The sequence below is a fragment of the Daphnia pulicaria genome, chromosome 1, assembly GCF_021234035.1.
Source record: "Daphnia pulicaria isolate SC F1-1A chromosome 1, SC_F0-13Bv2, whole genome shotgun sequence".
NCBI lineage: Eukaryota > Metazoa > Arthropoda > Branchiopoda > Diplostraca > Daphniidae > Daphnia > Daphnia pulicaria.
Window position 1 is genome coordinate 8,453,506 of NC_060913.1, and position 20,911 is coordinate 8,474,416.

Consider the following 20,911-nt stretch of genomic DNA (forward strand, 5'->3'; position numbering starts at 1 on the left):
CAGGTATGTTGGTATTTAATTATTCTCTTCCATACGAGTGAGACACTCGAGCTCCATTTCGCAGGCAGTATAGCCGTCAGTTGTCGAACCAAACAATCGAGAATTTGAAAGGAAACAGATTTCCCGCCGCCGTCAATTGGTTCCACTCGTGTCCATTTCGTATTGGACAGAAGGCAATAAAACTGAGACCGGGCATCAGCATGTTGCCAAGCGTGACGAGCGTGTCCCAGGATTTATTTCCATGGCCTAGCTGCTATAAGTCACTATAAGCAGCTCACCATTTGGCAACTTCACGTTTTACAACTGTCGCTGCTGCCCCACCCGACTTGTTGAGGCCTCTATACTCCATCACACGATCTGGAGTGTACAAGAAAAGTAAAAGCAATTATTACTACATTCAGAAATTTTACCCCAAATCGCCTATAGTTTGTTATCGATATTGCTGCTGATCGTTTACAATTGTTCAAGGTAAGACAAAGTCAAGATGACATCAAAGTAAATTCAGATAATGTCACACGTAATGCAATAGGTGTCGCTTTGTTTTGTTATTTGAGGAACTCAACATAATGTCTATCACGGATGCCAGTACCAAAATTTTGGAAATTCCTGCTCTTGAAAGGGACTTTCGAGAGGGAGCTCTCTACGATGCACGGAATGATAAGATTGTTATAGGTCTGTACAAAAAAGAAATTATAAATATATATAAAAAAAAAAAAAAGAGATTAAATGGGCCAAGTTGGTTTTCTTAGTAGTATATAGCATCTAAGTAGTCTAGTTACGCTGAAGAAATTTTGGTTTTTACCTAGGCTACACTTTATGGGACACGGATGACGTCGATAAAATCAAGGTCCGTCGTAATGACAGCACACATTATTTGATGAATGCGTCGGCTACATTGGGCGAGAAATTCAAGGGCCTTGAGGTGAGCGCTTCGGCTAAGCTCAGCATTCTGTCAGGATTGATAGAACTCGAAGGAGGATCAGCGTCCTATCTGAAGAAGCAGAAAAGTAGTCGAGGCGAATGCAGCGTTCAAGTCAAATGCTTCTACAAAACGGGCTACAAAGAAATGGGCATGGATCAATTGACCCAAATCGGCTATCTAGATGTCGCCAGGACTGGACACAACAACAGAGCGACTCACTTTGTCATGAAAATTCAATATGGCGCCGGTGCCGTTTTCACTTTTACCAAAAAATTTCAAAGTGGAGAAGAAGAGTGGCAAGCCAAGGCTAAGGCTGAGCTTAATATTTGTGGCAAAACAATCACAAGTCTGCTAGACAAAAGTTTCGAAGGAAACTATCGAAATTACTCAAGTAGTAATCAAATCCAATGCGAATTTCAAAGTTTCGGTCTGTCCCTGAGCGAAGCGACTCCGACAACGTACGACGAGGCCGTCAAGTTTGCCGGCAATTTTGGACGAATGGCCCATCAATCGATGGCCAGACATGGCGGTGAGGCACTCGGTGTGCCATGTATCGTTTGCACAGTGGCGGTATCCTACTTTCATGTAACTGCTACTCGGTGACAGCCTACTAACCAATTGATTGAAACTACTTCTCAATTCTTCTACCTTTACTTACTCGCCTTACTAATTAAACTAAACCACTTTAAATTCTTTCCTGCTTTTACTACCCACCCCTTACTTAAAAAGTTTTGACCACTTCATTTACGGCATTGGTATTCCTACTGATATTATTCGGCACCACTAACCGACCATTTCGATTTTATTTAACTTGGAAAGAAGACTTGATTTATTCGGGAATTGAACCCGGACCTTTGGCGTGGCAGTCTAGTGCCTTACAGGCACGCCACATTGATATATACGAAAACTACTATCCTAACGAATACTACTTATTCCTTGTAAGTTGTAACCTACTAGTCTAAGGTACTGAATTGTTCACACTACTTATAACAAAAGTACTAAATTTTTGTAAACTACTAGCTATAACCTACATTGCTTTTATTATTGATTACTTTTTAAAATCAAACTACTAACCCTACCTGAACATACTGAATTTTTCAGACTACTAACTAAATCTTTATAAACTGCTGGACCAACCTACTGAACAGAACTATGCCTACTAACAGTTTCACTAGGAATAACGTAAAAAGTAGGCAAATGAATGGTTAGTAGGGAATTTGTACTTAAGCAAGTACAGTAAAATACTGAATTGCGTTTCAGTAGCATATTCGACCCTTTTGAAGGGTACTGAAATTGTTAGGGGTGTGTAGGTACTGGAAATCGTTAAAATAAGCAGTTTAACGCGGCTGTGTGGTTACATCCACTCGTGGCACTGCCGGGATGCGCTAACGCACCGAAACTTCATTGCGACTTTACCCTCGATCAGGCGTGTAAATGGATCAAGTTTTTTGAAGATTGTGACGAATTTTAATAGAAGGAAATTGGACGTCCCGCTTCCCGTTCCTAAGCTGCCAAGAGGCCCAAAGGATGTGGATCAAATATATCGTATTCAAGCGAATATTCGATGGCCTGAAAAGAAAAAAGAATGTCGAGAAAAAACGGAGTTGGTTACTCGACTCCGCTCCGACGGCCTAACAGAATTGAGAGAAATGATTGTCCAAATCCGCAGCGGCCTCATCACTTTTGATCATTTCAACGAAAAGACAAGTTCAATCACTGGACGTCTCAACTCTGTCAGAAACTGGTTTGAATATAATGAAACATTTTTTCGTTTCATTAGGCATTTACACTATATGGGTGCATAACAATACGTAGTATGCACTTATCAAATTCCCCAAACATTCACATTTACTGAATGAGCACCGACATAACCACTTACCGCACAATATTAGACACTCATATCAAACTTAAACGCCATGTCCGCTTATTAAATCCTTCTCTGTCTGTGCATGTCAGGTCAGTGACTAATAGTCATAATGAAACTTAATACAATCGAATGAAATGACGTGTGATCTAATCATGTTAGTCCACGATTGTTCTAATAAGTCTGAAATGAAAGTCTGCCTCAAGGGGTTGACAGTATTTTTGCTTATCAATAAAATTAGTGATAAAAGTTTTTTTACCATCCATGTCCAATAAAAGATCAGTAGAATATCGTCCGATATTAGAAGTTTGAGAGAGATTCGGGCACGAGTCCAGCGTTCAAGCGCGTTCAAGTCCGATGTTTTTTACAAGGTACGATGAACCAGTTGAGCAATATTCGCTGGGTTGGAAATAATGAAACGGCAACTCTGGTTTTCAATTGTAAAAAAAACAAGAATTAGTAAATGAATTTCAAGAAACATTTCCGTAACATTTTTTGGGGTAGGCCTACTTCCTGTACGTATAAATGCTTCACAAATATTTATAACACTACTTCAATTGCATAGCACAGTATGACGAGATCAAGCTATTAACAAAATCAATTAGACAAAAATACGAGATGTTGCTGCAGACACTGAAAATAAAATTGTCAGTTTTTGAAAACTTTATTTACCTATACATGAACGACGAAACACTCCGGTGACAGTACCCATTAGGTAAGAATGGTATAAAGTCTCGTGAGGCGATCAATGAAACTGAAATCAAACGAGAAATATCAGTCTTAAACACTATGAATCCCAAACATCCAACCATACTCAATCCGCACCGATAAAACACATCATCGCTAAACACTTCCCGCGTAGCACAGCATGTAGATTTATAGTTAAAATACTATTTTTAGCATTTTTTAAACATCTGTAAGAATAATTTCTCATAACATCATTAAAACATTTATTATGATGAACACAGATGAACACTACTTGATCATCGGGTGGACTTAGCCAAAAATTCAATGAACTTTGATTGGAGCTTCAATTCACCTTATTGGTATCCGAAATAGGGAATGAATTCCGATGAATTCAAAGGATCAGCTGACTATCTGACGAAGCAGAGAAATAGAGGCGAATTCAGCGTTCAAGTCCAATGCTTTTGCTGGAACCAATTGAGCAAGCAATATGCAATATCCCCAAAATCCGGCTATGTTGCAAAGGACCGAAAACAACGATACAGCAACTCTCAGATTTTGTCTAGTAGAAAAAAAAATCGAATGAATTTTAAACGAAACCTCTTCCGAAAAAATGTTTGAATCATGTTACAAGAATATGAGATAAAACACAAAATCAATGCGATAAAAATGCCAGGTGTTGGTGCAGACACAGGTAAGTTTAAGTATTTGGGAACTATTTACCTGTACATGAACGACGGAACATCTCTGTGAAAGAATCCATTTCCCGGAATGGTAAGCCCCGTGAAACTATCAGCAACCGTCAATGAAACTGAAATCAAAAGAGAAATATCAATGCTGAAAAGCTGAACACCCAAACAAAACCCCTTAAACATCCGCAATTACTCAATCGACTGAATCCGTACCAACAAAACACGTAATCACTAACCACTTCCCGCGGAACACATGTAAATCTATAGGTAAAATAATATTTCTAGCATTTTTTAAACAATTCTAACAATAATTTCTCATAAGCTCTGTAAAACCACTAAATAACAGAAAACATCAAAATTTGTTATACCAAATTCAAACAACATATGCGCATTGCTTGCTGCGGTCGGGGATGATAATGTCGCAACCGTTAGTAGACCGCTCGTCTCTTAAGATAACAAGTATAGTGTTGGCAATGAAGTATTATCTCGAACTTGCTCGATATCGTATAGGCAGTTTTGAGATCCGTCAGTTGTCGAACCAACTACATCTCGACAGATTTGAACGGAAATAGATTTCCCGCCGCCTTCAATGTGTCCACTCGTGTCCATTTCGAATTGGACAGAAGGCAATAAAAGTGAAACCGGGCATCAGCGTGTTGCCAAGCGTGACGAGCGTGTTCTGGGATTTTATTTCCATGGCCTTCCTGCTATAAGCAACTCACCATTTGGCAACTTCACGTTTTACAATTGTCGCTGCTGCCCCACCCGCTTCCAGATGCTTCTCCTCCATCACACGCTCTGGACTGTACAAGAAAAGTTAGTGATAATTAAAACGAATTAAAACGGAAATTATCCCCCAAATCGCCTATATTTTGTCACCGACATTTCTGCTATTCGTTCACAGTTGTTCACAGCTAAGGTAAGGCAAAGTCAAGATGTGATTTATGTAGATTTAGGTAGGATTATAAGTCGTGTGGCACGAATTATTTATTATTATTATTATTTTTTTTTTTGTTATTAAGGGTCTAAACAATGTCTATCACGGAAGCCAGTACCAAAATTTTGGAAATTCCTGCTCTTGGAAGGGACTTTCGCGAGGGAGCTCTCTACGATGCACGGAATGATAAGATGGTTATGGGTATGTAGGAACCGTTGAATTTAGAGAAAAAAAGTAGAGTGATTAAAATGCCTGCACTTATTTTGTCTTAGCATATAATATTAGATACCTATTAGTTGCACTGAAAATGTTGTTTCTCCCACAGGCTACAGCTTGTGGAACTCAGATGATTTAAAGAAAATCGAGATTATCAGTAATGTCGACACAAATTACTTGATGAACGCATCGGATACTCTGAGTGAGAAATTCGAGGGACTTGACATGAGCGCTTCGGTTCAACTCAGCATCCTATCAGGATTGATTGAACTCGGAGGAGGATCAGCTTCTTATCTGACGAAGGAGATAAATACTGTAGGCGAATCCAGCGTTCAAGTCCGATGTTTCTTCAAAACGGGCTACAAAGAAATGACCATGGATCAATTGACAAATATTCGCTTTCTAGATGTTGCAAGGACCGGAAACAACAACACGGCGACTCACTTTGTCATGAAAATTCAATACGGTGCCGGTGCCGTTTTCACTTTCACCAAACAATTTCAAAGAAGCCAAGAAGTGGGGCAAGCCAACGCTAAGGCGGACCTTAATATTTGTGGCAAAACAATCCTAAGTGTGCTGGATGGGAGTTTGGCAGGAAACTATCGAAACTACTCGAGTAGTAGTCAAATCCAATGCGAGTTTCAAAGTTTCGGTCTGTCCCTGAGTGAATCGTTACCAACAACGTACGACGAGGCTGTCAGGTTTGCTGGCAAATTTGGACGAATGGCCCATCAATCGATGGCCAGACATGGAGGCGAGGCACTGGGTGTGCCTTGCATCGTTTGGCTAAGTCCACTCGTGGCACTGCCGGGATGCGCTAACGCACCGAAACTTTATTACGACCTTACCTTATCAGGCGTTTGAATGGATTGAAATTTTAGATGATTGTGACAAAATTGAAAAGAAATTGGACCTACACGACGTTTTTTTTCCCAAACATGAATCTGACTTAAATAGATTCATAGACAACTGTCGTGAAAAAACGGAGTTGGTTACTCAACTCCGCTCCGACGGCCTAACAGAATTGAAAGAAATGATTGTCCAAATCCGCAGCGGCTTCATCACTTTTGACGATTTCAACCAAAAGACAAGTTCAATCGCTAAACGTCTCGACTCTGTCGGTGGGTGGATCGTGGACAATGAAGAATTTTTCGAAACCGTATATGATAAAGTAAAACGTCAACGCCTCGACGACGTTGCATTAGAGACTTGGGGAAGAGAAACCAAAGTTGGACAATATTTTTCTATCAACAATTGCAATCTAAGTTGACAATCTAAGTTATTGACAAGTTGGCAATCCAAGTTTGTCTAAATTTGAGCGAACGGCAAGACTGTTTCCGTGCATAGCACTAAATTATCTAATCTCAAACATCGAATACATTTACTTAATGGGCACCGACAAGGCGTGACCATTTCCCGCACAAAATAAATTAATTACATCAATCTTAACTCCATGTCGCTTAAATCCCTGTCTTACTGTGTACGTCAGTGCGTAATCGTCTTTGATTCATAATACAATCGTGGGATATGACATGTTATTTAATTAAGTTATAGTCCACCAGTGTCCTACTAATTCTGAAATGCAAATCTTCCTCAAGGGGTTGACAGTTCTTTGGCTTATCAATAAAATTGGCTATAAAATTTTCGTCGTAATAAATGGAAAGTCTTTACCATGTCCGAAGGATCAGTGGAATATCGCCCGGAAGAAGTCTAAGAGAGATTCGGGCACGAGTCCAGCGATACAGTCCATTGTTTCTACAAGGTGCAATGATTACGATGAGCAAGTTGAGCACTATTCGCTGGGCTGAAAATAACGACACGGCCACTCTGGCTTTGAATTCCAAAAATAAAACATGAATTAACAAACGAATTTCAAGAAACATTTCCTAACATTTTTTGGGGTACTTCCTTTACGTGTTATAAATGCTTCACAAATATTTATAACACTACTTCAACTGCATAACACAATATAACGAGATCAAGCTATTAACAAAATCAATTTGACAAAAATACACGAGATGTTGATGCAAAATATGAGATGTTTACCTGCACATATAAACGACGAACACTCCGGTGACAGTAGCCATTTCCCGGATTGGTAAGCCTCGTGATGAGATCAACCGTCAATGAAACTGAAATCCAACGAGAAATAACAATGCAGAAGACTATCAAACATTCAAACCCCAGACATCCGCACTTACAAAATCAATCCGCACCGGCAAAACACATCATCGCTAACCACTTCCCGCGGTGCATATGTAAACCTATAGTTAAAATACTATAAAAAGGTCTTTTTGTTGTTTCAAACTCCGCCAGTGTAAAAGCAGTGCCTTCACTATAGTTTTTAAAAGTCAGGTGACGTTAAGTTTACTGTTATTTAGAGTTGATTTGTGCTTCGAGTGTCTCCAGTCGATTCTGAGTTGCAAATGTTCTTCAAGGGATTTATATTTGTCTTGCTGCTGGTCGTCCATTCGGATGCGGAGTCACTAGAGATGATTCCGGCTGTGACAGAACAGGTGGTCAAATCAAATTCCAATCTAACACTGATTTGCACCTACGAATACAACACAACAATTGAAAATACATCTGTTAATATTACGTGGAAACTACCGGACTTTATAACCACTTACCCTGAGGTAGAATAATTACAACATTTTTGCCAAATTCATTCAGCACCTGCAACATTTGAATTTAATTACAGGAAACCTATGTTGACAAACGCTTTCGCGTCTCGGTGGATAGGAACGACACGCACCTGAGATCGACGATGAATTTACTGGAGGCCTTTCCTTCGGACACGGGCACTTTTAGTTGCGCCACTCAACAAGGAACTCAAATCGAACAATACGTCTACGTTTACAGTTTGTTACATTACCCTGTCGTCCTGTTTTTAATTAAAACATTATATAAAATACTCGATTTACCTGTACGGTTAGGTGTTATAAAACTTGTAATCATCCAGACGGATATCGAAACGGAATTTGTTTCGGTGCAAGGAATTCCGCTGGATATTCCGTGCAAGGTCACCCATCCCAACGTCACCGTGTCTCTCCTCCGCGGAGAGCCCAACGCAAACGGAGAATTCGATTGGAGTTTTAAGGTAAATGAACACATAATCAACTAGTTAAATAACATTATAGAAATATTACTTACAAGGTTTTGTCGTTGGATCCAAATAATTCCACTGATTGGTTGTTCATACCCAAACTCGGACTGAGGTTATTAAATCCAAAGGTCAGTGACATTGGCCAATACATGTGCCTTGGCTCCATGAACATAGAAACTGCCATCCGGCACACTGATGAAGAATTCACTGTTTACGTCAGAGGTCTAATAAAATTTTAAAAAGGAATTTTATGTCGAAATTTGTCATATCCCGATGATTACACAGGAATGGAGCTAGTAAGAGATGGCGAAGAAGATCCGGTAGAAGGGACCAATGTCACTTTGATTTGCCGTACAGTCATCCAAAACAAAATTAAAAAGACCATTTGGCAACCGGAATGGGCGTATTATCAGACCAATGACACCGACCAAATGCAAATTATAAACCAGACTAATCCACCAACAGGTAAATCACGAAAAAACGCGTAACCATCAATAACCGCAACCGTTTGATCGTTAAATTACCTCACAGGTATTCAAATAATGAGGGACGTGATAGGGAAAACCCTGGAAGATTACTCGTACAACATTTACGAAAGTCGACTGATTTTGCTCAGCGTGACTGTCAATACTTACACCCATTTCCAATGCAAAGCAAACATCAATGGCGAAAAAGTGTCTCAAACAATTTCATTTAACGTTAAAGGTGTAAACTAAAATTATGCCAAACTCAGAACATTTACTTAGTCTAAGAAATTCCATTTTCAGAAGTAAATAACGATCCAGCGGATGTCAAACTCGGCAGAGGAATAGCTCAGAATTTAACTTGTAACAGACCCTCCGATCAAGTCCCCATTCAATGGCTCAAGGTGAGCAATAAAATGACTTTATCGCTTCTCTAAATAATACCTTAACGTTTTAGGACGACATGGAATATTCCGGATTGATTTACTACACGAACAACCAGTCAATTTTGCCACTACGAGGCTTCGCTAGCGAAATAGGAACTTACGTTTGTTCGTGGAACAACAGCCGAGGTGAGGCTAGGCGCAGGATTTTCACCTTTGCAGAGGAAACCAAAACAGCCAACATTGCCATCGCCATTTTTACATTTGTGCTGTTTGTCCTTACACTTGGACTAGGCATCAGTTGGTATCTGGACAAGGTGAGCCAAATTTAAAAAAGAATCGTGTCATCTGTGTTCCTAGAAATAATTTGGTTTAAAAACAGAAAAATCGGAAAGAAGAACTAGAAAGAATACTACTCAACAGCAATCCTGATGGAATCGACCCAAACTTGCCAATCGACTACCAAACGGAATTTCTACCCTACGACAAACGATGCGAATTTCCGAGGAATCGTCTGAAACTCGTTGGCAAACTGGGCGAAGGATGTTTTGGCGAAGTTTTCAAAGCGGAAGCTGTGGAGATCATCAAAGGTGAAAGTGTCACGACAGTAGCCGTCAAAACGGTCCGATCGCAATCGAAATTTCAAACTAAAAAACTAAACGAAACGGCCGCAATGGATGCTCTGATAAGTGAACTGAAAATTTTGAATTACCTGGGATCTCACCTTAACGTCGTCAACCTACTGGGCGCCTGCACAAAGGACATAATTAAAGGTATATTTTAAAAAATTTTATTCAACTATTATTAGTTTACTTACCATTTTTCTGTTGAGTTATTTGTAGGCGAACTTTTGGTTATTATCGATTACTGTCGCTACGGTAATTTGAGATGTTATTTAATTAAGCATCGACTCAAGTTTGTCAACCTGTTGGATAATTTGGGCAACATGACATGCGGTAACGAGTTGCAAGACATCTACAAGTCTGCCAGGTACGACCAGGCTTTCCATTTTAATTAATGTAAAAATTAATTTAAATTTAAATTTAGCAAAGCCTCGATCGATAAAGAAAATGAACCTTCCCTATCACATCCAGCGGATGCAATCTCAGATTTCCCACGTAAGTTCTAAACGAATCGATATTCAAATCAAATTCTTATTTCAAATTTGCAATCAGAGGAAGCGATAGACTTTCAAGAGCCGGAAACAATCTGGAAATACGGAGAAGATGCAGATGTGGAAGACAATAAATCCGTTTCAACGTGGGATTTGATCCGCTGGATTCTACAAATAGCTAGAGGGATGGAATACTTGACTAGTAAAAAGGTACGTCCAATCAAATTAGTTACTCCCGCAATTATAACTGAGAGCTGCCCAGGTCCTTCATGGCGATTTGGCCGCCCGCAACGTCCTTTTGGCCGATCACGGAATCGTCAAAATCGCAGATTTCGGAATGTCCAGAAAACTGTACGATTACAATTGCGAGATAAAAGGACAGGTAAAAATAAGCGAAAAATTAATTCAATTAATTGGAAATCACTACGTTTGATGGGCAGGAATTGTTGCCGATTAAGTGGATGGCCGTAGAATCGCTTACCGACCACATTTTTTCGAGTCAATCGGACGTTTGGTCTTACGGAATTCTCCTCTGGGAACTCTTTTCCCTCGGCAGAATTCCATATCCAGGTGAGAGAAAAATGACTGACATATTTACTTCCTACTTCTAGCTGAAGGTGGATTTGGAATTAAAGGAAGGAATGGCCCGATACTTGTGAAAGATATTCAAAATGGGCACCGAATGGAGAAGCCGGAATTTTCACCCAACTTCTTCGGGGAGGTTATGAAAAACTGCTGGGAAGCTGATCCTAAGGAGAGGCCAACCTTCTGCGACCTGGAGGAGAAAATAACAGACTATATTAAGCTGCTGGTTGGCCACGATTACTTAGACACGAATATAATGGAAGTTGATCCAAGCAAAAATGTAGTCAACCATTCGTCAACGAGCGCTTTGGTGCCACCTGTAACCAAAACTGTTCTGAACAAATCGCCAGGAGGCAAACGACGCCTCCAATTCCGAAACGATTCTCAAGAGATGAACTTGATCGAAATGATTTAGCACTTGATGAAGATTACTAGCTTACGAGAGAAACAGATGAGAATCGGACTTGAATCTAAGGAATAAGAAAAAAATGATTAAAAGTTAAAAATATTTGCTGAAAAATCTTGTTACCCCTTACTATTTGTTTTTGAGTTTTATTAGATTCTAGTGACATTAAACGTCTGTAAACGGTTACTGACTCGGAGACAAGACAAGTTTACTTAATTTTGCATTTTTAAAAAACTTAACGATTCAGACCATCTACAAAAACGATGGCCAAAATCTACTGCAATGCATAATTTATCACAGTTTCAATTTCGTTGAATGAAACAGCACATCAGTCACAATAAGCTGAAATGTTGGTTTCAGTGGGTCATTAATACAATTAGGTTAAAGTTCCGTGCGATGCTTTTTACTTGAACGTTTAGTGTATCGTTCGTCGGCTATGTACAGACTCACTTTTTGGGCCACTCTTTTACAGCCCGTCGTCGAGTAGATTTCTTTACCTTCGGGGTAGTAATGAAGTCCGTCCACAATTTTCCTGGTAAACACCAACATGGTATCTATTAATCTGATTAAAGACAACATAAATGGCAGGATACTCACTGTAAAGCTGCTTCTTTATTTTTAGGAACATAATTTTGCCTTTTAAACTCGTTTTCCGCGCAGAGACGGACGTGTGATTTTTCCATTGGTAAGAATGGAACATAGACGTCAATCAGACTCTTTTGAATCAGGTGGCTTTGATGAAATCCACCTACAAAATAGAAATGTGTGTTTTGATCAATTACTACAATACTGAAAGGTAACCGAATTACCTTGTTCATTGAAAGCTCCCATCTCTACGAGTCTCTCAAAGTCTTTGACTGTCAATTCTTCCCGTTTCACATTTCCAGTCAACCAGACGTCGTGGACTCTTTTGGTGATTTCTTTACCCCCAGTATTGCTCAGGAAAATAAAAATGGATTTCCTAAAATGAAACTACATAACTATGATTCCAAAAGAAGACTAAAGGAACAATTTGTGTACCTGTAGTCAACACCGTCTACAATATCAATATAATCCAAATAAGCTCTGATGCCATCCAGCACTCCTGAAGGCATCTTGTCAACTTCATCAAAAACGAAAAGCGAATGAGGGCAATAACTAACATTTCCCTTCACCCATGATCTGATTTGATCCTGATATAATTGTGCATGTTCCTGTAAATAATACATGGTAATGATTTTGTTTTCAAATATCATCGGCAGTATTACCTGATGAGGAAAGTGTACTGTGGCCATGAAATGGTGATAGAACTGGCTCTTAGTTTCCTCCTTGTAACGGCTCTTTGCTATCAAATAAGCAACATGGTTCTTGCCATTCCCTGTCCATCCATGGAAACTCATCACTAGAGGCTTTGACGGATTGGGGTTTTCCAAGTGAGCCATGATCTGTCTTGCTACAATCTCTGTAGCAATATGCTGGCCAAAGACTTCATTTGTTATCATTAATTGCAGTTCTGTGGTCAATACAAGGTTAATAAGTAAAACTTAGTCCTAAAAAATTATTATTTAAACACATACTTGTGATGTTGTTGGGTATCCAGTAATCATTGCAGCAGTCATTGAAAGGACACCTCAACTTTTCATAACTGGAGGAAAAAAAATCAGCAAGAACAGACAGGGGAGAAAAGCCTGCACTTAATTGACACGAGTGCAATAAAAAGGAAAACAATATCATTGAACAGAATTTCATTTTGGAAAAAAAACTATGACACACGATCTAAAATTGCATTCAAGAAATATCTGAAATTGATAACAGTTAACAGTTTATACTTTTTCAAAGTTCGTCTGCCTGCGTTGCCAAATCTCAAATAAATTGAACCGATATTTCTTGTGACTTGGCAACTTTGTTCTTAAGGACGCTCACTCCAATCTCCATTAAAGTTAAGTAGTTAACGTCAATCAGAAGCTGCGGTTTATACGTATCAGTTGTCAAGAATCCATCATCGCGAATATTCGATCATCTCCAAATTTCCAATGGAAAGGTAAGCAAAATGTTTAAAGAAAATTGCACAATTTGAGGTTTCTGGGTTGATACAATTTGTGAATGTATCCAACGGTAAAAGTACGAGCTACACACGTGGGAATGTCGTGAAATGCCCACCATTCTTCTTGCGTACCCTAGAAAACTATTTTTATTACCATCCAAATCATTTCTAATTAAGCGACTATTGTGTTACTAAATGTTTCTCTTGATGCAATTTGCAGGCATTGATAAACATGGATTTCATTGTTCAAATATTCCCAGCCATTGTGAGATTTTCTAGACTAAACATGACTAAAAGGACTTGAGGGAAAATGTCTTCTGCTGTGTCACCTCTCAAACGGATCTTTCAACATGGTAAGAAAATTTCTATTTCTTTGTCATTTTGTGATCAATGATTTCAAATACTGTTCACATTCAGAGTGTCTGTGCTGACAAAATTACCCAATTATGAGATGTTTCTTTTTTGAATTTGTTAAATGTTGTAAAAGCAATTGTTCTTATAAAGATTTTATTTTTACAGGATTTTTTTTTCCCCGTGTCCTGAACAAAGAAGATGGGTGAGTACAATTTTAAAAGTTTTGACAGTCTAGTTTGTATTCATTGATTTTTAAATAAAAAATTTAAATTGTATTTGGTTTTTCTTGTCAATTCTTTTTAATCAATCGTTAATTTATCGGAATGTAAGAATTTGCTTGTTAGTTAAGTGCTGACGTGCGCCGATGTAAATTACACGCGCCTCTTCTCGGAATTCCCCATTTTATGTCAATTTTGTCAAGTTAGGGTTCTTGGAAACGAGTATAAGAAAAAGCTAGTACCGTGTCATCAGAATTTTATTACCAGTACGTCTCCTGGTTAACATATTGTTATTTAAAGAAGAAAATAACACGACGGGTCAAAACATACAAAAAGAAACGCAGGCAAATTTGGTAAAAGTTATTCGAAACGAGCCATCAAAAGTACACAGGGGGAAAGAAATATGCATAAGGAAGATGCACACTGTGATGCAGCATTTCGCCAAAGGAAATGCGCCATAAAGAAAACACGCGGAACTCATTTGTACTCGCATGCATACACACACTGTGTGTGTAGTATATCTGGCTGAAAGCCGGAATGGTAATTGGGAAGATGGGCAAAAAGGCAACGGTCGTAACATGAGCCCAACCACTGCGTTATGGGCTGTTGCACTCGGCCCCTACATTCCCGTTGAAACGGTCGTAGCTCTCAGCAGGGGAGTTTGGTAGTACTGCATCTTCTTTGATCGAGTCTCGCTGCTGTTCTTATCTCATCTGTTGCTGCTGCTGCCGTTCCTGCTTGATCGAATGTTTGACATTCCAAAAATGATTAACATAAAAGTAGTTTCCCGGCTGCTGCTGCTGCTGCTGCTAGATTTGCCACACACAACAGACTTTGTGTGTGTGGGGCTTTTTGATAATATTTTAAAAGGGATTTTTGACTATGTACCGAAATGGAATTCGCCTTTAAGAGCGTAGTAGCCTTTTTCGTCCTTGGGATCTGTCATCGACAGCAACTGAACGCTCTCAACCACCTGCCACCAAAATAGAATTTAACCTTGGGAATATCAGCTGATTTGGCACTACGTGAATATTTTGTTGTTACCTGTCGACCGAAGACGCAATCAACGTGTTTTTCGTACAAATGGGAGGCCACAGCCTTGATCCCCTGAGAAAAATCGAAAAAAGAAGAAAAACAAAATTTAATTAATGACAATTTCCCATAATTCACGTATACCGCCAAAGGCGATTTTGTTTTTTTACTTTTCGATTAAGTCTGGGATCTTTGGACAATTTGAGGAGAGTTACGTGCGGAGTGAATCTGTCCCCATCTATTAGCGTGAGGCCGGCCGTTTGGCAACGTTCACGTAACGATTTGGAAAGATGAATCAGGTGCACTGTGCCTTCACTTTCTTCTTTCACACTGGCGTAGATGACTTTGTTGTCAAAGTGGCCAACCTGTTCCAAGTGGAGGTCCAGCTGTTGAGTTTGTAGCCTGGAAGTCGAGAAGACTCTCACCGTTTCCTCCAGAACCTGATTGGCCCTTGTCAAAGACAAATGGACAGTTGCTGATTGCTGGCCTCCCCCCTGCTGTGCAACACACACGTTAATCACCTGACCAAATCCTCTGGGCTGGACAGGTGTGCAACTGCCAACGTGATGTGGAGAGTTGATGGAGACACCAGGGCGCTGCTCAACTCGGGTTCCTGCTCCAATATGGTCCTGTGAACGTTGTGGACTGCTTCCACGATCTGCCCAAAATTGAAATGTTACCGCCACAGACAAACTGGACATATGCTTTTGAATTTTGATTGATACCTGACAATCTGAAATTTGGACAGCAAAGAAGTGATTGGCCCTGGGCGTCTTATTTTTAGACGCGTGCCCTTTCTTCCATTTGGAATTCCGTAGTACCGGGCCGCCGCTCATCTTCCTGATGAAGTGTAATATTTTAAGGTGGAAAAAAGTCGTTAAAAAGTGCATATGCAACAGCAGGTGGCGCGTATAGTCGAGACAAAGCCAAACCCCACAGCAGCAATTGTCGCGTTACGTACGGTTTTTATCTTTTTCTTTCTCTTCTCTCTGGTAAAAAAGCGTATCGACAACGTTTTCACCTGACAACCAGCAAAGAGAAAGTGATCAGTTGATGATGGGTATTTATTTATAAATGTTGTTGTTGTTGTTGCTGTCAATTTCTTTCGGAAAATTACAGACGAAGAAGAAAAAAGAAAGCGTTGTCGCCAGATTGCTGGGTAATTGAACTCGTCGATGACTGGCAATGACTCATGTGTGTTGGTGTTTGAATAAATGTAGGTCAAACAAGAAGTTGGAAGAAAAGACGGTCACGTCAGTCACACATAGCATTTTTTAGCTCAAAGAATTTTCGATTGTATTCACGCTGGACGCTCATTCTTCACCAACAATGGCCGTCAAGAGAGAACGAAAACATTCGTGAGAAAATCTCTCCAGTCGGAATATCGTCAACACACAAAATCGGAAGGAAATAATAAAGAGACCGGTGATATATTCACAAACCGAAAGAAAACTAAAAATTCAAGCCCGTTATTATGACCGGGGGTGTACATATCGGTAAGAAAGCTATAGAAGAAAAACCGTTGTTTAAAAAAAGTTTCTTAACTAATAAAATCACGAAAGTTTAACTATTTCTCACACAAGAAATTAAACTTTTTGCAGTTGGTGGGAATGATTAAAAATAAATGCCAAGGTTCTGTAGTCTAATAAAGAACAACGGAATTTCTTGTCGCCAAAATGGCGCACGTTTTATAAGTATATATTGTGTGTTGTTTCAGCTTTTAGCTTGTGCCTTATTGAGTCTCTGCCTTAAATGGAGTGAAAGTCTATGATGTAAAAATCACACAGGGGTCCCATTAGAAATACTTGGATGCTGGGCAGCATAGAATATTATTATAGTGAATGCGCCCTGACTCTGCAACATATTAAAAACCAACAAAATGATACTGCCAATGTATAGCTTAGAACTCTCTCTACTTATACTATCAAGGCCTCAGGGTACCCACCCAAAAATTAAACTCAAAATTGTTCCCAAAAAGATGCAAACAACGACGAGGTGTAATAATAACACGACTACTAGAGTAAATGAGACAAACTACGTAGTTCCAGGGGATTTGCGTAGGCCTATTAGCCTTGTTATAATTCAATTGGTGATGATGATGAAGAACAAGCACGAGCTCCCCCGAGAATATAAGGAGAGAGTTAGACACTCTGTGACATGGCGCTAGCTCAGGGTTCAGTTCAAAGAGGTTAGAAGAAGAAGAACTCCTTTCTTTTTTATATGGGTGTGTGTAACAATAGAGAACTCTCTCTCTCTCCTGGAACATCTAGTAGCTGCTAGAGTCTAACTAATTACGACGTCTTCTCCTAATAAGGAGCCGCTGTATACCCACCTTCATTGTGTACTAGTGTCTGATTTTTACATGTCTTTTCTCACTGGTTAGATTGTGTAATATTTGACCTTGTTTTCTCTACTAGCTATATGCTAATGAGACAAAAAAAAATTTAATTTTTCAATAAACTTTTTTTTTAATTTTTCAATCAGACGGGGAAATTATTATTCCAATTTTATTATGTATGCGGGTCGATTTTTTCGATCGAAACAAAATGAGCGAAATTTTGATGTTGTGAACTTTCACACACAATTGCCACCACCACCACTTCAGCCGAATATGATGAATATCAAAAGGAGTCATTCGTCATTTTGAAACCTTCCGGCTCTCTGGCTGGATATAGTTTATTTATAACGAGGTTTCACCGCTCCCAGCAGCCCGACTTTGTGCATATATTATTAATGGTGTAACGTATAGCTTTTACACGTGCCCATTTATACCCACAGTATACTACGACGACTACTATAGACTCTAGTCTACTATGTGTGTTATTATTCTCCATACAAGTGTCCAATATCATCACCTTTTTCTTTTTGGTAAAATTTCCCGCCCAATTGATGGATTGTTATATGCGGTGCTGTGTGTGTATTATTTTTTCAAAAAATAAAATAAAATAGAACAAACTTTTTATTTTATTTAAGAACAAAATGTTGGCGATCAAATAAAACGATCTAAATACCTTAGCAAAGCAAATTCTTATTTTATTATGTAAATAAATAAACTGACACACTTATTGCGGGATAAACCGAATACAGTTATATAAATAAATGGAATTGTCTAATTCTCGTTTTTCTTGGGTGAAATTGTAGAAACACGGTGGAAAACTATTCCAGGTATTTATTATTTCTTTTCAGTTGGCAAAATATGCATAAATTTATTACAGCAGCAGCTAGAGGCCCCGCTATTACATGAACGTGAAAAATTCTTTTGGCGCAGCAGCAACGGTGAAAGAAATAGAGGGTCATTGATTTTTCTTTTTTTTTATTCTCTAATAATTTAAGCACAAATTTGTAATATTTATTTCGATGCGACGCGGCTGCTGCCGTGAGTTTCACCACGTCAATTTATTTTTTTCTGGCCGCCCATTATAACCGATAATATACAAAGTATATGCAAATCTTTGCTCGGCGGGTCTTCTATTCTATTTGTTCACAGAAAACCCCCTCAAAAGTCTGAAATATAAATTTCATTGCCGAGAGAAGAAGAAGCTAAGCTTGTGTGGCAATTAAAATGTATATACTACCATCATCTTTCCTGTGCATATTTTTTCCGTTTGGGAATTTATTTATTTTATTCATCGGCCCGGAGAATAACAAGTATTTGGCCGCGGGGGCCGGAATAATTCATATAGAAGAAAGACATGTGGAATAACTTTACCGCGATGATCTTATGACATCAATTTGCATACGAGCATATATACATACACAGGGGGGTGGGTGGGTCATCGTAAATAAGTTAAGAAAAAAGTCAATTAAAAATTCCAAATTAATTTTTTAAATTTCAATTTATACGAAATTATTTATAATTCCGACACGATGAATAATTAAAATTTTTAAAAATCGCTGGCGGGTCAATAATAATTTTTAAATTGTTCGACTATTCCTTTCACTTTTTAAATACTAAAGCGACACTTTGAGTCGAGCTGTGTGTGACTTTTATACCTTCTAAAATATTCGTGGGACGACATCACATCATAATAGAACCGTCCGCACACATGACGTAATTCGAGTCCATAAATGTGTAAACGTCTTGAATTTCCCCCCTTCCATCCCCAGTCTATATAGTGGGGTCTAAAAGTCCGTTCTGTTTTTCTTTCTTTCTTTCGTGTGAGAAATTTTTCGGTTTTCTTACATGTCCATAAATGATTGCGGGACCGTAAAAAAAGACCCCCGACTTCCGGCGAGTGTGTGTCTGCGATAGCTCCTCCGGATTTGAACCCACCAGTCGAAATACGACACTATGGTTGTATATAAGGTAACAAACGAACAACAACCCAGCAGTGAGTTTTTGGGGGGCATAAAATGCCGGAGGCTATACGCCGCAGGCGATGTATAAAAGATCGATCGACGATGATGATTGAAACCGTGATTTCGTTTCTTCATCATCGTATTACAGGCTAGTACTCTTATTGTTGCGTGAAATATTATTCATTTTGTGATGTGTGCGGGGTGTGTTTGATGAATGGCATTTCACATTTATTCAGACGCTGTAGAACGATTGAGACCGTAGTGTATATAGTCGGCCTATATTTACAGACGATATTATAGCGGAGAAAATAATAATTGAATGCCAGCAGAGACGGGTTTTCTTCTTATTTTACCTTTAATAGAAATATAGAAATGGATACAGCGGATGGAAGAGAAAAACGGGCTGATGGATCGACGTGCTGCACATTGTGCCATTGTTTGCCTGGCCAATCGTCTCTACTGCAGTCATATTGAATGGCACGCATGTTTATTATTATTATAAGAAGAAGAAGAAAAAAATCTTCTTCACAATAAACAAACAAGTCGTGACGCAATGATGGAATAATAGCTCGGGAAAAAAGAATAAGAAAAATGTTTTGTGTGTGTTATTTTCTCCGGCGATTCCTATCGCGACTGTGCTGTGTGCGCAGCGATTAGGGTTACATGTAGCACACACACCTGTGTGTCACGAAACGTATCTATTCAAGCTCAGATAGATAGGGGGAAGCCAAAATCAAAATTTTTACAATATTTTCCCATCAAGAATAGAGAAAAAATGAACATGGAAAATGGCCATTTTGGCTGATTGAATATTATATACGACGAGGCCTATACACCTCCCAAATAGGTTAAACGTGATGTCCAGCAACTTGTTCCACTCACACCGAAAATGTGTACATGTGGGAAAAGGAACAAAACAGGACGAGGCGTGACTGGCACACAAGGTGCAAGCTTATAAGTAAGTAGCATCTTTTTAGATATAGTACTATAGGGGCGGCTATATCACTGTGGGAAATGTATATCACAGCAAATCCGGGCGGTAAAAACTATGGACACAGAAGCGGACACGAGATCAAAAGATGTTTTTGTGTCATGCCCCTGAGAATTTAAATTTTCTTTCGGGGAATTTTTCTATTTAGTCGAGAGAGAGAGAAAGTGATGGCGGCTTTAGATGTTGCTGCAAAAGGATACATATAAATTTTAACAAATGTCCAAATATGTATTCCGTGTGTAGATACTACTCCCGGCAGCATCCGAAAGATTATGACATCATAGGCAAACATTTTTATTTTTTTTATTTTACGAGCGCCAATGAAAAACGTTTTAAAATTCCTTATAAAGAACATTTGTGAATATGACGTCTTATTTCTGGGCTGAACAAAAAATTACGTCGCAACATTTTTCCATAATAATAACATATGCAAATTATGGCCCTTTTTTCCTTGTTATTTTATATCCATCGATATGTAACAACCGCGCACAACAATTGATAATTAGATTCAATATGATAGCTTCCGGGGCTGTTCGATCTATTTTGTTATTAACGAGGTGAAGGAAAGAAAATGGATATCTCTCTCTATTCAGATTACATAGGTTGATACCATATCATTCC

The 20,911-nt window shown here is 39.0% G+C and overlaps 4 protein-coding genes and 2 long non-coding RNA genes across 9 annotated transcripts in view; 3 read left to right on the forward strand and 3 right to left on the reverse strand.

The window, feature by feature from the left end:
* Positions 1 to 20,911, forward strand: part of LOC124349671 (endocuticle structural glycoprotein SgAbd-3-like) — a 192,971-nt gene that overhangs the window by 101,375 nt on the left and 70,685 nt on the right. The gene's annotated exons all lie outside the window — the stretch shown is intronic.
* LOC124350510 lies at positions 7,368 to 10,781 on the reverse strand. The gene is made up of 12 exons (XR_006921046.1): positions 10,357 to 10,781; positions 10,086 to 10,269; positions 9,993 to 10,018; positions 9,685 to 9,840; positions 9,552 to 9,624; positions 9,433 to 9,482; positions 8,240 to 8,645; positions 8,071 to 8,165; positions 7,946 to 7,991; positions 7,687 to 7,869; positions 7,517 to 7,579; positions 7,368 to 7,447 (listed from the first exon to the last, which is right to left on the reverse strand). It is a non-coding gene; the product is annotated as an uncharacterized LOC124350510 (long non-coding RNA).
* Positions 7,742 to 11,559, forward strand: LOC124344776 (vascular endothelial growth factor receptor 1-like). The gene is made up of 15 exons (XM_046798248.1): positions 7,742 to 7,951; positions 8,017 to 8,176; positions 8,252 to 8,415; positions 8,472 to 8,643; positions 8,707 to 8,886; positions 8,953 to 9,126; positions 9,189 to 9,289; positions 9,343 to 9,585; positions 9,651 to 10,041; positions 10,111 to 10,258; positions 10,316 to 10,386; positions 10,444 to 10,592; positions 10,645 to 10,764; positions 10,823 to 10,952; positions 11,018 to 11,559. Exons 1-15 carry the CDS (start codon positions 7,742 to 7,744, stop codon positions 11,380 to 11,382), a joined length of 2,778 nt encoding a protein of 925 aa, XP_046654204.1. The 3' UTR covers positions 11,383 to 11,559.
* On the reverse strand, positions 11,564 to 13,181 carry LOC124348320 (torsin-1A-like). The gene is made up of 6 exons (XM_046798517.1): positions 12,930 to 13,181; positions 12,621 to 12,865; positions 12,394 to 12,566; positions 12,183 to 12,334; positions 11,971 to 12,121; positions 11,564 to 11,905 (listed from the first exon to the last, which is right to left on the reverse strand). The coding sequence occupies exons 1-6, from the start codon at positions 13,099 to 13,101 to the stop codon at positions 11,755 to 11,757; spliced, it is 1,044 nt and encodes a 347-aa protein (XP_046654473.1). The 5' UTR covers positions 13,102 to 13,181; the 3' UTR covers positions 11,564 to 11,754.
* On the forward strand, positions 13,252 to 14,354 carry LOC124350102. 2 transcript variants are annotated; one of them, XR_006920390.1, is made up of 3 exons: positions 13,252 to 13,393; positions 13,617 to 13,749; positions 13,916 to 14,354. It is a non-coding gene; the product is annotated as an uncharacterized LOC124350102 (long non-coding RNA). The 2 variants fall into 2 exon arrangements; XR_006920391.1 differs by lacking the exon at positions 13,916 to 14,354 and adding an exon at positions 13,814 to 13,900.
* LOC124348824 (A-kinase anchor protein 7-like) lies at positions 14,208 to 16,110 on the reverse strand. 3 transcript variants are annotated; one of them, XM_046799139.1, is made up of 6 exons: positions 15,726 to 16,110; positions 15,522 to 15,658; positions 15,171 to 15,450; positions 15,013 to 15,075; positions 14,857 to 14,941; positions 14,208 to 14,774 (listed from the first exon to the last, which is right to left on the reverse strand). In XM_046799139.1, the coding sequence occupies exons 1-6, from the start codon at positions 15,888 to 15,890 to the stop codon at positions 14,737 to 14,739; spliced, it is 768 nt and encodes a 255-aa protein (XP_046655095.1). In that variant the 5' UTR covers positions 15,891 to 16,110; the 3' UTR covers positions 14,208 to 14,736. The 3 variants fall into 3 exon arrangements, with proteins under 3 accessions (XP_046655095.1, XP_046655086.1, XP_046655077.1); XM_046799130.1 differs by having other exon boundaries at positions 14,208 to 14,777; XM_046799121.1 differs by having other exon boundaries at positions 14,208 to 14,702; positions 15,726 to 16,106.

What these genes read in the sequence shown, in the direction of transcription:
- LOC124344776 (XM_046798248.1), top strand. Translation starts at nt 7,742, where the DNA reads ATGTTCTTCAAGGGATTTATATTTGTCTTGCTGCTGGTCGTCCATTCG. An exon ending in AATTTCATTTAACGTTAAAG is followed by an intron (nt 9,127 to 9,188) that starts GTGTAAACTAAA and finishes TTCCATTTTCAG; the next exon opens with AAGTAAATAACGATCCAGCG. An exon ending in AATACTTGACTAGTAAAAAG is followed by an intron (nt 10,593 to 10,644) that starts GTACGTCCAATC and finishes AGAGCTGCCCAG; the next exon opens with GTCCTTCATGGCGATTTGGC.
- LOC124348320 (XM_046798517.1), bottom strand. Translation starts at nt 13,101, where the DNA reads ATGAAATTCTGTTCAATGATATTGTTTTCCTTTTTATTGCACTCGTGT. An exon ending in GGGAGCTTTCAATGAACAAG is followed by an intron (nt 12,122 to 12,182) that starts GTAATTCGGTTA and finishes TCTATTTTGTAG; the next exon opens with GTGGATTTCATCAAAGCCAC. An exon ending in AATAAAGAAGCAGCTTTACA is followed by an intron (nt 11,906 to 11,970) that starts GTGAGTATCCTG and finishes GGTGTTTACCAG; the next exon opens with GAAAATTGTGGACGGACTTC.
- LOC124348824 (XM_046799121.1), bottom strand. Translation starts at nt 15,890, where the DNA reads ATGCACTTTTTAACGACTTTTTTCCACCTTAAAATATTACACTTCATC. An exon ending in TCCAAATTTCAGATTGTCAG is followed by an intron (nt 15,659 to 15,725) that starts GTATCAATCAAA and finishes AATTTTGGGCAG; the next exon opens with ATCGTGGAAGCAGTCCACAA. An exon ending in TAAAGGCGAATTCCATTTCG is followed by an intron (nt 14,703 to 14,856) that starts GTACATAGTCAA and finishes TCGATCAAGCAG; the next exon opens with GAACGGCAGCAGCAGCAACA.